The 19,630-nt window shown below is 37.2% G+C and overlaps 1 protein-coding gene across 2 annotated transcripts in view; it reads right to left on the reverse strand.

Moving 5' to 3' along the window:
* Nucleotides 1-1,596: 1,596 nt before the first annotated feature.
* SESTD1 (SEC14 and spectrin domain containing 1) overlaps nucleotides 1,597-19,630 on the reverse strand; it is a 150,147-nt gene continuing 132,113 nt past the window's right edge. For both annotated transcript variants that reach the window (XM_007965522.3, XM_073019849.1), the window contains exons 11-18: nucleotides 18,565-18,759; nucleotides 17,936-18,050; nucleotides 15,963-16,122; nucleotides 9,855-9,936; nucleotides 9,018-9,140; nucleotides 7,405-7,596; nucleotides 4,693-4,814; nucleotides 1,597-2,325 (exon numbers count right to left, since the gene is read on the reverse strand). In XM_007965522.3, coding sequence (XP_007963713.1) covers nucleotides 2,196-2,325; nucleotides 4,693-4,814; nucleotides 7,405-7,596; nucleotides 9,018-9,140; nucleotides 9,855-9,936; nucleotides 15,963-16,122; nucleotides 17,936-18,050; nucleotides 18,565-18,759 — 1,119 coding nt within the window. In that variant the 3' untranslated portion in view covers nucleotides 1,597-2,195. The remainder of the gene's footprint in view (nucleotides 2,326-4,692; nucleotides 4,815-7,404; nucleotides 7,597-9,017; nucleotides 9,141-9,854; nucleotides 9,937-15,962; nucleotides 16,123-17,935; nucleotides 18,051-18,564; nucleotides 18,760-19,630) is intronic.

Genomic DNA, 19,630 nt, shown 5'->3' on the forward strand with positions numbered 1-19,630 from the left:
TAATACACCATTCATATTTAGGAGGACTGGGCATCTGTTATGCATGAGCAAGACTGGGAATGGGAGAAGACAAGATTCCTTCCCTCAAAAGAGCTTAGTGGGTACAGACATAAACAACTGTAGAATGTGACTAGCACCATCATGAAGACTGAAATAAATAATCACAAAAGTTCATACTCATAGCAGTAAAGCCCCAAAGGACTGAGAAGATTATCAAGTATAGAAAGAACTTCCTGGATGTTCTCAGAAGCAGTGACCACATAAGACAAGAGGGAGCAGTTGAACTTTGCCCTGAATTTCCTGGCATGTTTGACTAGGAAAAAAGGCTGCACCATTAACCTAAATTGTTCCAGAAGGAAAAGGTGATAAATATTGTAAATCTTTAATCAAGGTTGAAATGTCAAGTAGGCAATTAAAAAGAAGTACAGGTCTAGATTTCTGGACCAGATATGTAATCCAGAACACTGGTATAAAATAAAAACCATAAGGATGAGATACCTAGAGAAGAGCCAAAAGCATTCTGAGGACAGGATCTGAGAGAGCACATGTTCAGCAGGCACATCTTAAATTAGGGTTATGCGACTGTACTCACAGTTATTTCAGAGGATAGCATCTTCAAGGAAGGAGACACTGTTTAGGAAAGGTTGCTCAATGGTGTAAATGTTGCAGAGAGAAAAGGGTAACGGATTCAGACAGAGAAAAAACCATTCAGTTTGGTAACTGGAGGCCACTGTTGACTTTCAAAAGAAGTTTCAGTAGAGTACTATGTAAAACCAGACTACAAGTTGCCGAGTAGTGAGTGATGAGGATGTAGGGGCATTGGATGTGGATTTCTCCAAGAAGTCTGTCAGTGAAGAAGGTTGGAAAATCTAGGTTAAGAGGGAGGGTTTTTTTTTTTTTTTTGCATTGGAGGATACATGAACATGTTTGTAGACCTCAAAAAGGAACCAGTATACAACTCGTTTGTAATTTTGTAACAACTACAAGCCTAAAAAATAATTTTTAATCTTTTAAAAAATTTTCTGAAATAAAAATACACAAAATTTAAATTATATGCATTTCACCATTTAAACTTAATACAAACTTAAAAGCACTAGCATTTCATGATAAATTTTATTTCTAAAGGAGTCATACAGTTCTGTTACTGGACTACTTAAGAATTTATTTTGCTTTTAGACTATAATGAGAAACTAAATTTTATTAACAATTGCTATTTTAGTTCCAGAAAGATTACTGTGATATAAAGGATTACACTGAAGTAATTATGTATGCCTTCTTCCTCAGCCCTCCTCCCCTAAAGACAAAGTATCTTCAGGGTAGTTAATAATTTTGAGAATATTTTTCAAGTTGAAGAAGAGAAAAATTAGAAATAGTATTCCATTATTAATAAGTTCTTAAAGATCTAAATTGTTCACAATAATTTTTCATGATAAACATGCTTATTTATTATATATACATGCTTACATATGAATTTCCTGTCTAAAACACATGCAACCACCATGAAAAAACAAATATTAAACCATCTTCACAGTCCTAAGAATGCCCTTTTAAATAAGGCACTCATGTTTAGAAATAGGATGTAACTACTAAATTAAATAAGATGTTTAAAGAAGTCTTTTATTAAGCACAAACAACTTTTAATACGTTATCAATACAAATAGGAAAAGGTCTTTTAATGACTATGATATATCAAAGATCTGAAAGGTTTTCTCCATATTGTCACAATAAAAATAATCAATTCTGAAGAATTACAAAGTAAAATTTTGAGGACACCACTATTTACTAATAAGAGTTTAACTACTGCCTAAATTTACTAAATCACCTGTGGAGGAAGGGCAACCTTTTTTTTTTTTTTTTTTAATAGAGAAAATTCCTACTCTTATTAGCACCATTCAAAGCTTATTATCAGTTGTTTATCTACAAACTGACAGGTCAGGTAAAGCTTTAAAGCAAGTTTTCAGTGCAATGTTTATAGTTCCTTCTTTTAAGATACTTGGAGTCTACAGCCTCGAAGCATGTTAAGTAATTATGCCTTGGTAATAGCAAAGTGTTAACATATAAAGAGAAATGTGTCATGAAAAGAAATGAGACTTATTTTGGCTGTGAAATGCATCTTAATGTGTGGTGGCTAATGCTGTAGTATGTTGACAACATGCGGGATTATGAACTGCAAATCTGTAGGTAGCTGGTAGCTATTAGCTCTCTGTGGTCACCATTTCAGGATGTCTCAGCTGCTGCCTTTTGAGATTAACTAGTTTCATCCTGTCTCTGATGTGTTCTGCAGTAGAAGCCATGTCACTTGGACTCCCGAAATATTGTTCGGTTCTAAAAATCCAAACACACAGAAAAACCTCAGATTAATACAAATCCATTAACTGCAGTGAATACAAATAGAAGCAAAAGTTTACCATAAAAAATCTACATGAGATAGCCTATGTGTAAGTATCAGTTTATCTGTGATCATACCGTTTACCTGTGAGCAGGAAATTCAGCAGGAAAAACATTTTTTAAAATGGCATAAAATACATTAAGACATGATGAGAAAAATATATTGGTGGTGTAAAGGTTATATCATGTGTACTTATGAGATAATAGCAACAAACCGAACAATGAAACACTGGAAATATGTGGGTCCAGAAGCATACACAAACACAATATTTACACATGTACTTGAGTACTACTGGCTGGGGACACCACTTGTCTATACAGCTGGCAAGCAAAATAAATATTCTTTATAATGTTATGACATTGGTACATTAACAGATAAAATCATTAATTTTATTCTACTCTCAAAGATACTGTATTCAGAGTCACAGAATATTTTTAGAGCTGAAAGATTTCTTAGAAATTATCACGCTAATTTCTTTATTTTTTAGATCAGAAAAGTGGAGCCTAGAAAGTTAAATGATGTAAGCAAAGTCGCACAGGGAAAAACTAGAATTTGAACCTAGGTCTTCGAGCAGTGAATTCAGAGAGAGACCATTAATCTCTTTTACCAGGAGAAGGTATAAAAGACAAATCTGTCCAACCTGTCAAACTATACATGGCATAAACAGATTACCATTATATTAATAATTATGGAAAACATTACACATAACTTTGGGAAATATTTAATTTAGAAAAATACCTAAAAGAGATATAAATAAGTTTTAATATGAATATAAAGTGGAATAAAATAGCAATTCCAAAATGTTAAAGGTAGATGTGAACTTTGAATATACAGTACTAACATTCTTTTATCTTAAAAGGATGAGGAAATGACACATGGACTATCTGTGAAACACAGACAAGAAGCTGAAGCAAGCATAAAAGGGAGAGGTGTTCCTAGGCTGACATGGGTAGAACAGGAGGCTGATTGTGTGACAACTGGTTGTGAAATGTAGGAATCAGGGAGGGTAAGGGATCCTGGAATGGAACAACCAGAAACACACCTATAATTCTGTTACTAGGTTACTAGCTGAAATTTGTTCTCTTTTATTGCAGATGTAGGTGACTTTAGCCTACTTCCAATTGTTCAAGTTTAGGTGTGGCTTGAGATAACATAAGTATAGACTATGAATAATATTCTTTCAAGGGAATAAAATGCCATCTTTTCAATATCAATCCCAAATAATCACTGGAAGATCATGGCACAGTAGTAGCAGTGCTTATTATGTGTCAGATCTGTTTTAAGTACTTTATATTTATTTTGCTCAGGTAATTCCCACGCCCCCGTAACCTGAGGAGGTAGGAGTGTTACATGGCTGTTTTTAGATTAGGTAATTGAGGCACAAAGGTTAAGTGGCTTGCCCAAGGTGTTATAGTGAGTAGGTGGTAGAGCTGAGACCTCTGGCTCCAGAGTACACAGACTCACTCCATCACACTATACCACAATGTTAAAGATACTTGTATTTTTATTTAATGGTTTGTTGACTCTATCATTTGAATTAAATATCCTCTGGATTATCTCTAAATTATTTTCACTAAGAATCAGATCTAAATCACCGGGGATGAAGTTCCTCCTGATTCTTTTCCTGGTCCATTTATTTTGCATCAGATTATTTCATATTTTTATCACTGACTATTTGAAATGGAAAGGTGTAAGAAAATCAGGATCCCATCCCTTCACACATAAAGAAATTAGAACGCCATATAACACAGTACAAAGAGAATAGGTTTGGAGTCAGACAGACAGACCTGAGATTGTATCCTTACTCTAACACTTAGAAGCTGTGAAATCCTGAGAGCCTTACTTAATCTCTCTGGGCCTCAGTTTCTTCATTTGTAAATCAGGAATAATCATACTGGTTTGGTCCTCTTTGGTCAAAAGGTGAAATGTTTCACTTGGTACTTGGCATATACTATGAACTCCCTAACCATTAGTCCCTTGTCCCCTCTTCCTTTTCCTGAATGAAGCCCCAAGTCACACTATTCCCTACCATCATAGCCAAGGCTAGAACCCAGTGTCTTAATCTAGTCAATGATCATTCTACAACAAGCTGTCAAGAAGCAACACATCTGATGTCAGCAAGTACCATTACTGTGGCTAAGAGGTGTGGATTTCTTTTCATTTTAAACTAATTTATCGTAGGAGTTGAAGATGTGGACCAAACCTAATTAATTTGGCTTTTTAAAGAATAGATTTCCTCTTTTAATGATTTCACTTTAAGACCACATCAATAAAAAATAAAATTATAAGAACATGCCCCATACCCATCAGGATAAACTACAGGAACAGTTAATCTATCCAAAAGTGATTTCCCAACTGCTTCAATTTCATCAAATTGCTCCTCATCATTAATAGCTTCAGGCTCTTCTGGACAGTCCTGCAAAATCTGCAGCAAATAAAAGAGCAACATCAATTAAGAGACACAGAAAGGTCTGCAGTTTCAGAGGATCCAAAAAAAAAAAAAAAAAAAAAAAAAAGAGAGAGAGAAAAGAGAGACACAGAAATGGAATCAAGCTCATACAAATGTGGTAGATTATAAGGCATTTTCTTGTTCTTAGCATCTTCAGGTATACCACTATGTAAGATTGATCTATTATTGGCAAAATTCTTCAAGAAATTCAAACAACAAAATGAAATACATAATTCCTACTAACAATATGGTGATTTCCAAGAAAGAAAATGCTAGACTACTATTTGGAAAATAAGTTCAACCTGTCCTTAAGAAGTATTCTTTCATTTATTAAGTAGTCATTTATTGAACAGTTTACTCTATGTTTATTTAGCAGCCTGGAAGGTGAAGGAGGTATAGACTGTTCTCAAAAGGCACACAGACATTACAAATGAAAAATTATATGAATAAAAGACAACACAGAGTACAAATATATAACTGATGTGACAACTTAGCTTGATGATAATATTTAACAAGTGATCTGCTGGCTTGAGTTAACTGCCGTAAAATGATTAGGTTATAATTCAAATATGGGAATCTCTATAGTCCTTGATGAGATACTGTTCTTCACTTCACCCTAACCATTACTATTTAAATTAAACCACAAGAAAGAACTGCAAAATTTGAGAGACAGAGAAGAAAAAGAAGTATTCATTTTTACAACTTTTCTTTGCATTACACTTTAGGGAATTCAATCATGTTTACTTCAGCATTACTCATAAACAGACATTTTTGTATTTTAAAACTCAAGATTTAATTCAGATATTTTTCTAATCATTATACTAGACAATTTGTTTATAGTTGTGGTTATTTATATTTATGCTTAATGGTGTAAAATAGAATATAGTCAAGAAGAAAGTAATATCTGATAACAAAGGGTTTTACTTAAGTTTGTACAACCTAAGTAAATCAAATTTAAATCAAATTTACTACAAGCAAGATAAAGGCTAGGTAACAGAAAAAAAATGGAAACAACTTTCTATTCAAAAAAACCTTTCAACTCTATTCATTCTTATATGACCTCATAAAAAGGTAGTTAAAAGTAGTATCCTAAAAAGTCATCAGTGGGCCAGGCACGGTGGCTCACGCCTGTAATCCCCGCACTTCGGGAGGCCGAGGCGGGTGAATTACAAGGTCGGGAGATGGAGACCATTCTGGCTAACACAGTGAAATCCCGTCTCTACTAAAAAATTTAAAAAATTAGCTAGGTGTGGTGGTGGGCGCCTGTAGTCCCAGCTTCTCGGGAGGCTGAGGCAGGAGAATGGCATGAACCTGGGAGGTTGAGCTTGCAGTGAGCCGAGATCGTGCCACTGCACTCTAGCCTGGGTGACAGAGTGAGACTCCGTCTTGAAAAACAAAAAAAAAGTTATCAGTGGTGCTAGACATTGGGCCAGTGGTCACCCTTTGACAGTGAGGTGGTGGGGGGAGCAGTACTGTGACTACAGGAACGGAGGGGAGCTTCTGGATGCTGGTAATGTTCTGTTTTTTTGAACAGTAAACTGATTACACAGGTGTGTTCACTTTGTGAAATCTCACTGCACAGAATACTTGTGGTCTGTATGTTTTCTATGTTAACAGTATACTTCATAATAATAAAAAATTCTAATTGAAACAATCAGTAAACAAGTTACACCATTTTGTATACTTCCATTTATCATTAGGCCCATGTTCATCAAACACTGATCTATGGAGTTCAATGACCAGTTGAGAATGAGTTAACTATGGACACATCCCAACAGATGTACTTCATAACTCAGAAACTGTTTAATTCCTGAGGTTCCTTGCAACATCTGTTCTACGGATCGAGTTAGGTTTGCTAATATCTCAAAGTGTATTGAACATTCCCTACGTATAAACTTTTATTGTAAGAGATCAAAACAAAATTAACTACATAATAAAGTTCCTTTTCAGAATGGATATGTAAGGCTTGGGTACAATAAATTCTTACTACAAAGAGTAAGAAAAAAATTCTATTGAAAATGTGTCCAAATAACCCTGCATATTTTATTTTTTGTTTCTGGAATTAATGACCTTAATTCATTGAATAATAAATTCTAGAATGAATCTTTAAAGAACCCACATAAAAAAGCATTTTACTTTTGTCCTTTTTTTTTTAATGTCCCTACTTTATAAAATCACAAGGTGCCTTTTAGAAAATGTGTGACAATTAATAGCAGTTGCCAAAGCAAAAAGTTTCCCTTCCAGGCATAATGAAAGAGATTGAACTCATGATACTCTAAAGAACAGAGGGCATATTCTGGACACCAGGCTTGGTGAGGAGACAAGTGTAAAGAGAAGACTACCACGTGGTTCTAGATTTCTTTAATCACAGCTCTCCAGCACTGGTAAGAATCAAGAATTTAATTTGAACTCTCTAAGGCAATATATTATATCTAAGCAAACTGTAACAATGGAACTAATAGAAATATTGAAAAACAGACCATATAGTTACATTACTAAAATTAACATACTTTAAACACATATAATAAATACCACTGAGAATAACATTTCAAAAAAAAAAGCAAACCTTTTCAGCATTTGAGTGAAATGCAATAGCCATTTCCAACCTATGTACTCTCTCTTCAGATGCTATTGTAAATTGTTTCCATACTCTGTTCAATCGAGGAAGTGTATCTCCAGATGACCGAGAAGTGCAACGCAAAGACTGGCATAACACCACTGTGGCCTGTAGCAACTGTCTGCCATAGTCATAAGTGCTCTAAAAAAGAAAAGGAAACATAAAATTATAAAAAAAGAATTCTTAAGAGAAGGATGGGGAAAGTGTGCAGGAAGACTGTCGTTACAATTAAGTGATACTACTAGAAATTAATACTGAATAAATCTAGTGGCACTTATTACTACAAATTATTTGTGTGTATAAATAATAAAGGGGAAGCAATATTTTTGGTTAGTTTATAATAAGTTTCTTGGCCAGGCACAGTGGCTCATGTCTGTAATCCCAGCACTTTGGGAGGCTGAGGTGGGAGGATCGCTTGAACCTAGGAGTTCAAGACCAGCTTGGCCAATATAGCAAGATCCTGCCCCAAAAAAATGAAAAAAAAAAAAAAAATTGGTTGAGTTTGGCCACACTTGTCTGTAGTCCCAGCTACCTTGGAGGCTAAGGCAGGAGGATCACTTGAACCTGGGAGTTGGAGGATGCAGAGAGCTATGATTGTGCTACCACATTATATCATAGGTGACAGAGCAAGGCCTTGTCTCAAAAAAACAAAATGTTTTAAAATTTTTAATTAGGAAAAAAGTCTCTTTCTGTTAGGCTTCCCCACTTTATTCTGTTTCCCCCATCACAATCCGCCAAATTTCACTGGCCAGAAAGAATGTCTGCTTATGATTTAATCAAAACTACTTTCAAAAGAAGGTGAAATTAGGCACTTTATATTCCATATAGGAAACTACACCTGTTACAATGTGAACTCATTATTAGGGAAAATAAGATACTTATTGGCTTGGCGCCGTAGCTCACACCTGTAATCCCAGCACTTTGGGAGGCCGAGGTGGGTGGATCACTTGAGGTCAGGAGTTCAAGACCAGCCTGGCCAACAAGGTGAAACCCCATCTCTACTAAAAATACAAAAACTAGCCAGGCGTGGTGGCCAGTGCCTGTAATCCCAGCTACTCAGGCGACTGAGGCATGAGAATCGCTTGAACCTGGGAGGCAGAGGTTGCAGTGAGCTGAGATTGCATCACTGCACTCCAGCCTGGGCAACAGAGGAAGATTCTGTCTTAAAAAAAAAAAAAAAAAGATACTTTTCACCACAAAAAAGTTCTGTATTATTATGCTAACACTAGTGAGATGCAGAAAGTGAGGCTTCTTATTTACTGATATTAACATCCATTTCATATTAACTTCTGTGAATCAACAGCTGGATTGCCTAAAAAAATGCCATAATATATAGCATAAATCAGAGGGACCATGCAGAACGTGTATTCAGGGAAACATAAACCCTCTCAAGTTTATGCAGGCTAGTTTTGATGCACCAGCTGACACTTTCTTAATTCTGTGATACTTCTGGAATAACAAAACTAACCTTCTTGTACTTGGAGGGTAAAGTTACATTATAATCATGCAGAAAGCTATTCAAACACTGAGCTTGTGGAAAAGGAAGATAACCAGTTTTGCACCTGTGCAACATCAACAAATTTTCTATGCTTTTCCAGCAAAACTTTCGTTTCTTGAGCATCATCGCCCAATCTGATGTGAGTCTTAAGCAGAGCATCCAGAAGTTCACTTAGCCATTCTACTGCCTAAACAAAAAGACATAACAATGAAGCTGGATTCAGAACTCTTTTTGTATCAAAATGTCATTTATACAGTGATTACTATCATGTGATTAATGAATCTGTTAATTATAACCTAAAGTCTTAAAAGCTTATTTCATTCAATGATAAGCTACATGAATTAATTACCTCTCCTACTCCTCAAAATTCTTTAAATCTGAAGGCAAGACATACTAAAGAAAAGCATTCTTTTAAAGTTAATATCACATAATAAAAGATCATGTATTTCTGTATATAGATCCATCAAGATTGCATTATAGATTTGTGTTACTATATAAAGCCAAAAATTTTCTCTAAATCAAACTGAAATGATGTTCTCTAATGATAACAACAAAATATATCAAATTGTTTATCTGGTGTTGAAATTTCTCTTGCAGAGGCAAGAGAGCAAAATGCAATGTGCTCCACCAGATTTTATCCTGGATGTAACTGACAACCTAATCAACAATAATAAATAATCCCAATCTCTAGCTCAATAGAGGATTTCATTGAGAAGATTAAGTTAAATGAGATCAATAAACTAGCTGGAAATACCAAAGTGTATTCTTCAACAGGATAAGCTAGAACCTGACTTCAAGAATTTACTTTTTAGGACCATGAAAAGTACACTTTTGTTTGTAGTTAGATGAAATCAATCTTCTAAGAAAAGCTAACTACATAATATAGCTGGCTGGTCCTTACCTGAGCAGCATCTTCTTCACATTTAAACAACTGCACCATCTGAAGCATCTTTAACCTTCGCACATCTACCATGTCTTCACATCTAATGAACCCAAACATAAATTTAACTCATCATTTCTGTTTTATTGATTACTATTGTAACATCATCATTTGGCATGTGTGTTTTATAGTACACTAAAATACTTAGTCCTACACAATGGAGAATCCAACTATTTTGTATTGATTTGTAAGAATTTTAGGGATATTTATATCAATGTTACATCAAAACATCAAAATACCCAAATGATACTCAAACCCTCTTAAGGATAGCACGGATTCTGCAAAATATTAAAGCAAAATGTAAGGACAACAGTACACTAAAACCCCAAAAATCTCCATTGCTGTTTAGCATTAAACAAGTTTCAAGGATAAAAGTGTAATGTTTCTCAATATAGGATGATATTTTTTTGAGACAAGGTCTCACTCAAGCACCTAGACTGGAGTGCAGTGGCACCATCATAGCTTATTACAACCTCAAACTCCTGAGCTTAAATGATCCTCACATTTCAGCTTCCCAAGTAGCTGAGACTACAGGTGTGTACCACTATGCCCAGCTAAAGAAACTTCTAAAAATTAATGCTTTTCATATTATAGTACCTAAAATAATATTCTTTTTTTTTTTTTAAAACCTTCCATCTACATTCTTAAAAACAACTAGATGGAGGGCTTAAAAAAACAAAAAAAAACCCTACTGATCTCTGGGTGTAGAGAAACACAATTCAAATTATTTTTTAATCTTGCTGTGGTCTGTTTGGATAATATAACCATTTAAGTTTTTAAGGCAACTTAACCTAACTCTGGTTCCTTCATTTCCATGCAATTCTGTGTACTGCAGGTGGGAGGGAGGACTCCCACTGCAGTCTCAAATGCCTATAACAAGTTACCAGTGACTGTGCTCTACTGTACTTGATGTCCTTAAAGAAAGTTTAATAACAATATAGAAGTAGGTATCACAAGGCTTTTATAAATAAATAAATAAATAAAGCAGCTCTCAATAAAAGCTGTAATATGACGTTAAAATTCAGCTTGGTTAAAGTAATTCCACAATGGATTGAAGGGAAGTGATACTTATTTTTTAAATATGAAACTAAAAAACAATGTACGCTACTTTAATGATGAAGACGGTATCATACACATACTACATTCAGGTATTAATGTGTGCTGGGGAAAATATAAGATATGGTCTCTACTATCAAGATGCTCCCATTTGCAGAGATGTAATAAGTACTATTATAAAGCTATTTAAAATGTTTTATAAGAGTAGGGAGGAGCACATGACTAACTTGCCTTAGAAATCCAAAAAGGCTTCCTAAAGTAAGTATCCCTGAGTCTTGAAGAGTAAGTAGGAATTCACTGAGCAGAAAATGAGGAAAGAAGTATTCTTAGTCATGGATGCATGAAACAGCATGATGCTTTCAGGGAGATAAAAACAACTGTGATTTTATGGGAATGTTATAGAAGATAAAATTATGCAAGACTGGATTATGAAGGGTCTCCTACATTATTCTAAGAAGACTAACTCCATCTGAGCAAACAGGAAGTCACTGAAGGAAGTTTTACACAATTGCCGTACTTTATGAAGATTACTCTTACATACAAAAAGCTGGAGAGTAGCCAGGCCAGAGGCAGATAAGGGTTTACGATCTTGACCAGAAATGTTTGAGATTCAGAGACAGCAGAACCTGGACATTTGATAAGGGATGAGAAAGATGAAGGATTTTAGGATAAATCTCAAGTTTGGTAGCTGATGGTAACTTTAACTTAGGTAGGAAATTTAAAAAGGAGGGCAAGTTTAGAGGAAAAAAAGAGGAAAAAAGGAGGGCAAGTTTAGAGGAAAATGATTCCAGTCTGGACATACTAGGTGTTCTGGTTTGGATTTGGGTTTCGGATTTGTGTCCCCACCCAAATCTAATATCAAAGTGTAATCCCAATATTGGAGGAGGAACCTGGTGGGATGTGATTAGATCACGAGGGCAGATTTCCCCCCTGATGTTCTTGTGTAAGTCAGATCTCACAAGATCTGGTTGGTTAAAGGTATGTGGCACTGTCCCCTTCACTCTCTTCCTCCTCCAGCTGTGTAAGACATGTCTGCTTCCCCTTCATTCTCCCACGATTGAAAGTTTCCTGAGGCGTCCCCAGCCATGCTTCCTGTACAGCCCACAGAACCTTGAGCCAATTAAATCTATTGTCTTCAGAAACTCCCCAGTCTCAGGTAGTTTTTTATAGCAGTGCAAGAGCAGACTAATACCAAAAACTGGTACTGGGAGTGGGGCACTGTTATAAAGATACCTGAAAATGTGTAAGCAGTGATGGAACTTGGCAATAGGCAGAGACTGGCACAGCTTGGAGGGTTCACAAGAAGACAGGAAGATGAGGGAAAGTTTGGAATTTCCTCGAGACTTGTTAATTGTTGTGACCAAAATGCTTATAGTGACACACACAGTGAAGTCCAGCCTGAGAAGGTCTCAGATGGAGATGAGGAACTTACTGGGAACTGAGGCAAAGGTCACTCTTGCTATGCTTTAGCAGAGAGACTGGCAGAATTGTGCCCCTGCTCTAGTGACACGTGGAATTTTGAACTTGAGAGAGGTGATTTACAGTACAGAGTGGGAGAAACTTCTAAGCAGTAAAATGTTCAAGACTTCACCTGGCTGCTTCTAGCAGCCTAGGTTTGTATTTGTGAGCAAAAAGACGATGTGAGACTGGAACTTATATTTAAAAGAGAAGAAGAGCATAAAAAAGTTTAGAAAATTTGCAGCCTAGCCATGTGGTAGAAAAAAAAACCCCACTTTCTGGGGAGAAATTCAAGCTGGCTGCAGAAATTCGCATAAGTAAAGAGTTGCTCAATGTTTATAACCAACACAATGGCAAACATGCCTCGAAGGCATTTCAGAAGCCTCTGGGGTAGCCCCTCCCATCACAGGCCTGGATGCCTAACAGGGAAGAATGGTTTTGCAGCCAGGCCCAGGGCCCTGCTGCACTGCACAATCTTGGGACAATGCTCCTTGTGTCCCAGGCATTCCAGCTCCAGGCACAGCTAAAAGGACCCCAGATACAACTCAGGCCACTGCTCCAGAGAGGGTGCAAGCTGTAAGCCTTGGCGGCTTCCACATGGTATTAAGCCTGTGGGTGCACAGAGGGCAAAAGTTGAGGCTTGGGAGCTTCTGGCTAGATTTCAGAGGATGTATAGAAATCCCTGGATGTCCAGGCAGAAGGCTGCTGCCTCATGGAGAATCTCTACTAGGACAGTGTGGAGGGGAAATGTGAGGTTGGAGCTCCCAAACAGAGTTCCCTGGGACACTGTCAAGTGGAGCTGTGAGACCCCAGAATGGCAAATCCACTGACAGCTTGCATTATGCAGCTGGAAAAGCTGTAGGCACTCTATGCCAGCCTGTGAAAGCAGCCAAGAGGGCTGTACCCTGCAGAGATACAGGGTGGAGATGCTCAAGGCCTTAGGATCTTACCTCTTGTATCAGTGTGGTCTGAATGTGAGACATGGAGTCAAAGGAGATTATTCCAGGGCTTTAAGATTTCCCCTGCTGGGTTTCGGACTTGCATGGGGCCTGTGGCCCCTTTGTTTTGGCCAAATTCCCCCTCTTGGGATGGGTGTATTTACTCAGTATCTGTAACTCTGTTGTATCTTTGAAGTAACTAATTTGTGTTTGATTTTGGAGGCTCATAGTTGGACAGGACTTACCTTGTCTCAGATGAGACTATGGACTGTGGACTTTTGAGTTAATGCTGAAATGCATTAAGACTTGGGGGACTGGTTGAGAATGGATGACTATATTTTGCAATGCGAGAAGGACATCAGATTTGGGAGGAGCCAGGGGTAGAATAATATGGTTTGGATTTGTGTCCTCACTCAAATCTCATGTTGAATTGTAATTCCCAAATTTGGAGGAGGGGCGATATGGTTCAGCTGTGTCCCCATCCAAATCTCGCCTTGAATTGTAGTTCCCATAATCTCCACATGTTGTGGGAGGGACCCAGCGGAGGGTAATTGAATCATAGCAGCGGTTACCTCCATCCTGTTCTCATGATGGTGAGTTCTCATGAGATCTAATTGTTTTATAAGGTGCTTTCCCCTTCTTCACTCTGCACCTCTCCTTGCTGCTGCCATGTGAAGAAGGATGTGTTTGCTTTTCCTTCCACCATGATTCTGTTTCCTGGGACTTCTCCAGTCCTGCAAAGCTGTAAGTCAATTAAACTTCTTTCCTTTATAAATTGCCCTGTCTTGGATATATGCTTACAGCAGCATGAGAACAGACTAATACAATGGGCCTGGTGGGAGATGACTGGATCATGGGGGCATATATCTCCCCTGCTGTTTTAATGTAAGTGAGTTCTCATGAGATCTGGATGTTTAAAAGTGTGCAGCACCTACCCCTTCACTCTCTTCCACTTTCTCCATCCAAGTAAGATGTGTCTGCTTCCCCTTCACCTTCCATCGTGATTGGAGGTTTCCTGAGGTTTCCCCAGTCATGCTTCCTGTACAGTCTGTGGGACTGTGAGCCCATTAAGCCTCTTTTCTTTAAAAATTACCCAGTCTCAGGTAGTTCTTTATAGCAATGCAAGAATGGACTAATACACTAGATTTCAGCAGTACACGGGGCATTCCGCAGGTGACACTAAGTAGGCAACTGGAATTATGGGTCTATAGCACGGGAGAGGGTCTTGGTAAGAGCTGTAACTACTAAAGTATGATCTATTAAAGAAAGTAATTCAAGTAGTGAGAAGGTCCAGGGAGAACATACAAAGAAGGGAATCTGGCCTCAGAACAAACTCTGGAAGTGGTAACTTGAGCTAGTGGCCAACAAATCAGTGACAAAAACCAAGAAGAAACAGAGAAGGATCATAAATGTGTTTTCAAGAAAGACGAAATGAAAGAAAAGTCAGTTGTGCCTAACTCTAATCACAGTTAAGCAAGTCAGGACTATAAATATTCTCTGAATTTTAAGTAAGATCCAGCATTTATTATGTTGGTAATGCTGGTAAGAGCAACGTTGAGTCAAACAGTGAGGGTAGAAGTCAGACTGAAAAGGGTTGAAAATAAATTGGAGGTAGTGGGTAAGTAGTATAAATGTACTATAAACCTATCCAAATGACTTAGCTGTGAGGAAAAAGAGCTCTAATGCTAAAAGACAAAGAGTTGAAGAGGAAGACACACTCATGTGTGTGATTATTATTTTTAAAATAGGAGAAATTTAAGCATTTAAGTGAAAGACAGGTAGCAGAGTAGAGAATGGGATTTGATGGAGTTAGGAGTCAGGAGGGTGATCAGAATCAGAGCCTAAATGGAAGCTCAGCTTTGAGAAGAGGAGAGCTCTGTCATCCTCTGTGGTGTGAGAATAAAGCAAGTTTGCAGATACGGGGGAAGAAATTTCTGCCTCATGACTGTTTTCTCTGTGATGTAGAAAGAAGCTTTCTGTGAAGTTTTGTTGATGATCATAAAATTTTTAAGTGTGCAAAATTTCATATAACCATGCTAGACTGTATATATTGCATAGACAATTTTAATCCTTTACTTTGCAATACTTTGTAGTTGCTATTGCAAACTGAATTTTCAAATAATCTTTTAAATTCCTGGTTTTATAGAAAATGAAACTAAACATCACTAGTCCATTGTTCAATCCTACTACAGCAAATATGAGAACAATGAATGTGTGACATTCTGTAAGTTTAGATGAAGAAACAGATCAATGTAGATGACAAGTTTAATGGCAACTCTAAACTAAATGAAATTTAAAAAGCAAAATTATTCTTCACAAAGTTTTTTTTAAAGCAGAACAGAGTCATAGACTACAATGGGGATATGGAATATGAAGTAGTTGAGTATAACTGAAATTTTTACAACGCAGTAAAAAGGAAATGGTACCTAGTAATTGAATAAATTATTACTATTTGTTAGTAAAATTATACACAGTAATTATTACATTCACCAAAAACCTACTATATGTCTTCTATGTAACAGTTAAGAACGTTTTGTCTGTATATAAAATATGTTACATAACTTTTTATTTTAATTAATATTGTTAGTAAAAATTAACATTAATAGTCAAACTTTGCCTTTGTTTTCTAAGCTGCATATCTTCCATCACTCCTTGTATGTGGTCCACATTTTCTTTATTTTCAATGGTTACATCCTTTCCATAGGCCCAGGATGCCTGATTGGAGATCTGATCCAGGAGACCTTGACCTTTTTCACGCAAACCTTGCAATCCCACATCTAAAACAAAAGTTGCTAGATTTAATCTCTTACACAACTAAGGCGCCTTCCCTCCCTCAAACAAATCGTCTCATCAGATATTGTACCTGGATCCCAAGTATAGGAGCTTTGCACAGTAAACCATCTTGGGATGCAATCCCAAGACTCCATCCTATGAACATTTCAAGCAATAAAACCCTTTAAATGTGACTCGAACTGGAGCTCTCTCTCATGCCAAATTCTCTCCTTAAAAGGAATTTTGAAAACATGGGTTTCCATAGACAATAATTACTTTTAAAAAATGAAGGCAGAAGAAAAGTACGAAAATTTCTATTTCTAATAGAAAACAATTTTCTATTTTTTCTTCCTGCTTTTATGCTGTCCAACTTATAGGAGAACAAGGCAAATATGTTGTTTAAAAAAGTGCATAAGCCTTGCAAAATTTTAAGACACTTCAGCAATGTATTATCAATGTCAAAGGATGTTGAACATTGTGACTAAAGGTACAGTCTAGCTTCTATACCATAGGAAGCAACAATTAGGGTATATTTACAATTCTCCAAATTACATGTGTAAAGGAACTTTTTTTTTTTTAAACAAAGACTGTGGCTCAAGAAAACTTCTAATATTTTAAAATAAAATTCATTTGTCATATTAAATACTAAATATGTATTATGCATATCATCTGTTAAAATAACAAAGGCTGGCTGGGCGCGGTAGCTCACGCCTGTAATCCCAGCAGGCGTTTGGGAGGCCGAGGTGGGCAGATCACCTGAGGTCAGGAGCTTGAGACCAGCCTGGCCAACATGGCAAAATCCCACCTCTACTAAAACTACCAATATAAAAATTAGCCGGGCGTGGTGACAGGTGCCTGTAATCCCAGCTACTTAGAAAGCTGAGCAGAAGAATCGCTTTAACCTGGGAGGCAGAGCTTGCAGTGAGCCAAGATGGCACCACTGCACTCCAGCCTGGGCAACAGAGCAAGACTCCATCTAAAAAAAATAAAAATAAAAATAAAATAAAATAAAATAAAGGCTGTAAGCAAGTAAAATGTCCAGTACAAGCGTGATTTTTCAAACCAATTCCCTAAGGCAGTTTTCAATAATTAATTTGATTTAGTCATGTGCAACCACATTTTACTAGTTCTCTGCCTTAAGTTCCTGTTTCCTCTCTTCCATTGCCATTTCCCCTTTTATCCCCCTTGATACGACTCCCCACCTTCCCATTTTCACATCCTGACCTTTTAGGAAGGTTCACTGTGCTTCCTGCTGTAGAAAGTTTTAAAGGCCTTGATGTCAAACGATAGAACTAGCTTAATGTAACTGGACCCCTTAATGTAAGTGGACCCCACTCCTTTGAGAGTGGGTAATCTGGCAATATTCCCAGTTTGGTGAGACAAGAACCAAAAAACCAAACCAACCATTTTTTCACAAGGTTAGGATAAAGCAACAACAAAAATCATTGCATAAAACACAATTTGGGGCATACAGGGTTTACCACAGAACACTTCACAGCTAATTACACTTTATGCATGCACTACAAATAATTGTTCATAGTATATGCAAGACATAGCACCTGTAGATATAGCTGGGTAAACAGGCAAGGGTAAATGCCCAGTGAAGGGAGGAGTGACTAACTATGAAAAATAAAATTTTCAGCATAAATTATAACCCCTCAAGGGAATAACACCTTTTTATACTATTTTTCTCTGCTTCCTGAAAATAATAATAATTAGTTCAGTGTAAGTTGACTTAATTGTCTAACCATGGTAATGATATTCAAAAAAAAAAAAAAAAAAAAACCTTATGTTTCAGCATTTTTAAAATCTGCTTACCAACACTTTTCAGCTTCTCTTCAAGCAGTTTTAAAGTTTGCTGAATCGATGCTCCATCAGCTGGTGCTACATCTACGCACAACATCCCTAATAAGCCATCCAACTGCTGAGACAACTAAAGCAGAGGGACACCAAAGAGATAACCCTGATGTAATCAGCATCTAAAGTGTTTAATGATTAACGAGGTTTATATCTAACGAGGTTATCACAATTACACTTGAAAAGTCTACACTGTTACAAGACAAGGACAAATCATTAGAATACGCGTTATCTGGAAGATAGAACACACAGATGCATGCACCAGGAAGACAAAGAAGTACAACCAGGTCAGCAGACTTCCATTTCCATCTAAGTTATAAAGCATGAACACTGAGAAAGAGTCAAAATAAAATATTCTACTAGACTGGAACACTCTAGTTAGACAATAAAAGGTTGAATTGCATGCAGAATGACTTTAAAAAATACTTGTTTTTAAAAAATCAAAGAATTTTATCTCATTACCCCCACCAGGAAATCATTTTATTGGTTCAGAAAAATAATTTAGGAGGCATGCAAACCTGAAAAAAATTATGCATAGGTAAGTGTTCAGATAATTTGAAGAAAAGAAAAGCATCAGAGTAGACACTTACATCTTGGGCAACACCATGAAATTCAAGAGCTGCTTGTAAGAGATTTTGCCTAAATTCCAGCTGACTGGCCTGTCGATAACAAACATCACTAAGTTGTTGCTGCAGTGACTTTAGTTCCACAAGATCTTCCTCATCGCCAGCATTCAAGAGTGCTGCAATTTGCTGATTAAGTTCCACATACACTGCAAACCATTCCTGTAATCAAGATGTTACAAAGTAAATTAAGGCTCAAATTAGTTCCTAGTAGAGATTACCTTTTACAAGTTCTCCAGATAAACTAAGTAATACATGATTTTTTTTTTCCTACGGCAAAAATTATTAAAATTGAGGGTGGGAAGTTCCTAATCCTCAAATCCTAACTGTGATCCCTGGAACTCAGTCCTTGGCCTCTAAAAGTTCCCTTCTCTTCCTTGCTCTAAGTGAAACCTGTCTGCCCTCAGTTACCCCTGCAGCCTTCTCAACTGATTAGTGTTTCCATGTCTGACATACTGCAAGCCTGAAGGTGGGTTTGATGGCTGCCTCGTTCCTCGCTACTTGCAGACCATTTCTTTTCCTTCTTCTTTCAAAAAACCACATCCCCTTTGAAGTGTATGCTGTTAGATTACATCTTGTCAGCTTTCTCTGTTGCACTCCCTCATCCACAGAAGGGTTTAGCAAAGGTCACTGCCTTCCTCTCAGCACAAGCCTTCTTAGTGACTTCCACCACATAGGCACCCACCACCATCATGAACCTCCAGTTCCTTGACTCCCTCCCTCACCTCCAACTAACTTGTCCTCACCTCAGCTGAGCTACCTCCTCCACTGGCCAGAAAAACTTGTCATCATATACTACTATGCAGCTCCGGAAATCTCAATTTCATGAAACCCATTTTCTGACCACCATTGACTCTCCCATTCACCTCTGTTTGTAGGCTCACACCTGCAACCCTATGGAATCCATCTATCTATTGACCTCTCTACTGTCCAGCACATGAGAACCTCTGTCCTCACTTCCATCCTTGATCAAAGGCTATAACCACCTCCCAGCATATAACCCATGCCCATGCCTGGCTTTCTGTTCTTCCAT

The sequence above is a fragment of the Chlorocebus sabaeus genome, chromosome 10 (assembly GCF_047675955.1).
Source record: "Chlorocebus sabaeus isolate Y175 chromosome 10, mChlSab1.0.hap1, whole genome shotgun sequence".
Classification (NCBI taxonomy): domain Eukaryota; kingdom Metazoa; phylum Chordata; class Mammalia; order Primates; family Cercopithecidae; genus Chlorocebus; species Chlorocebus sabaeus.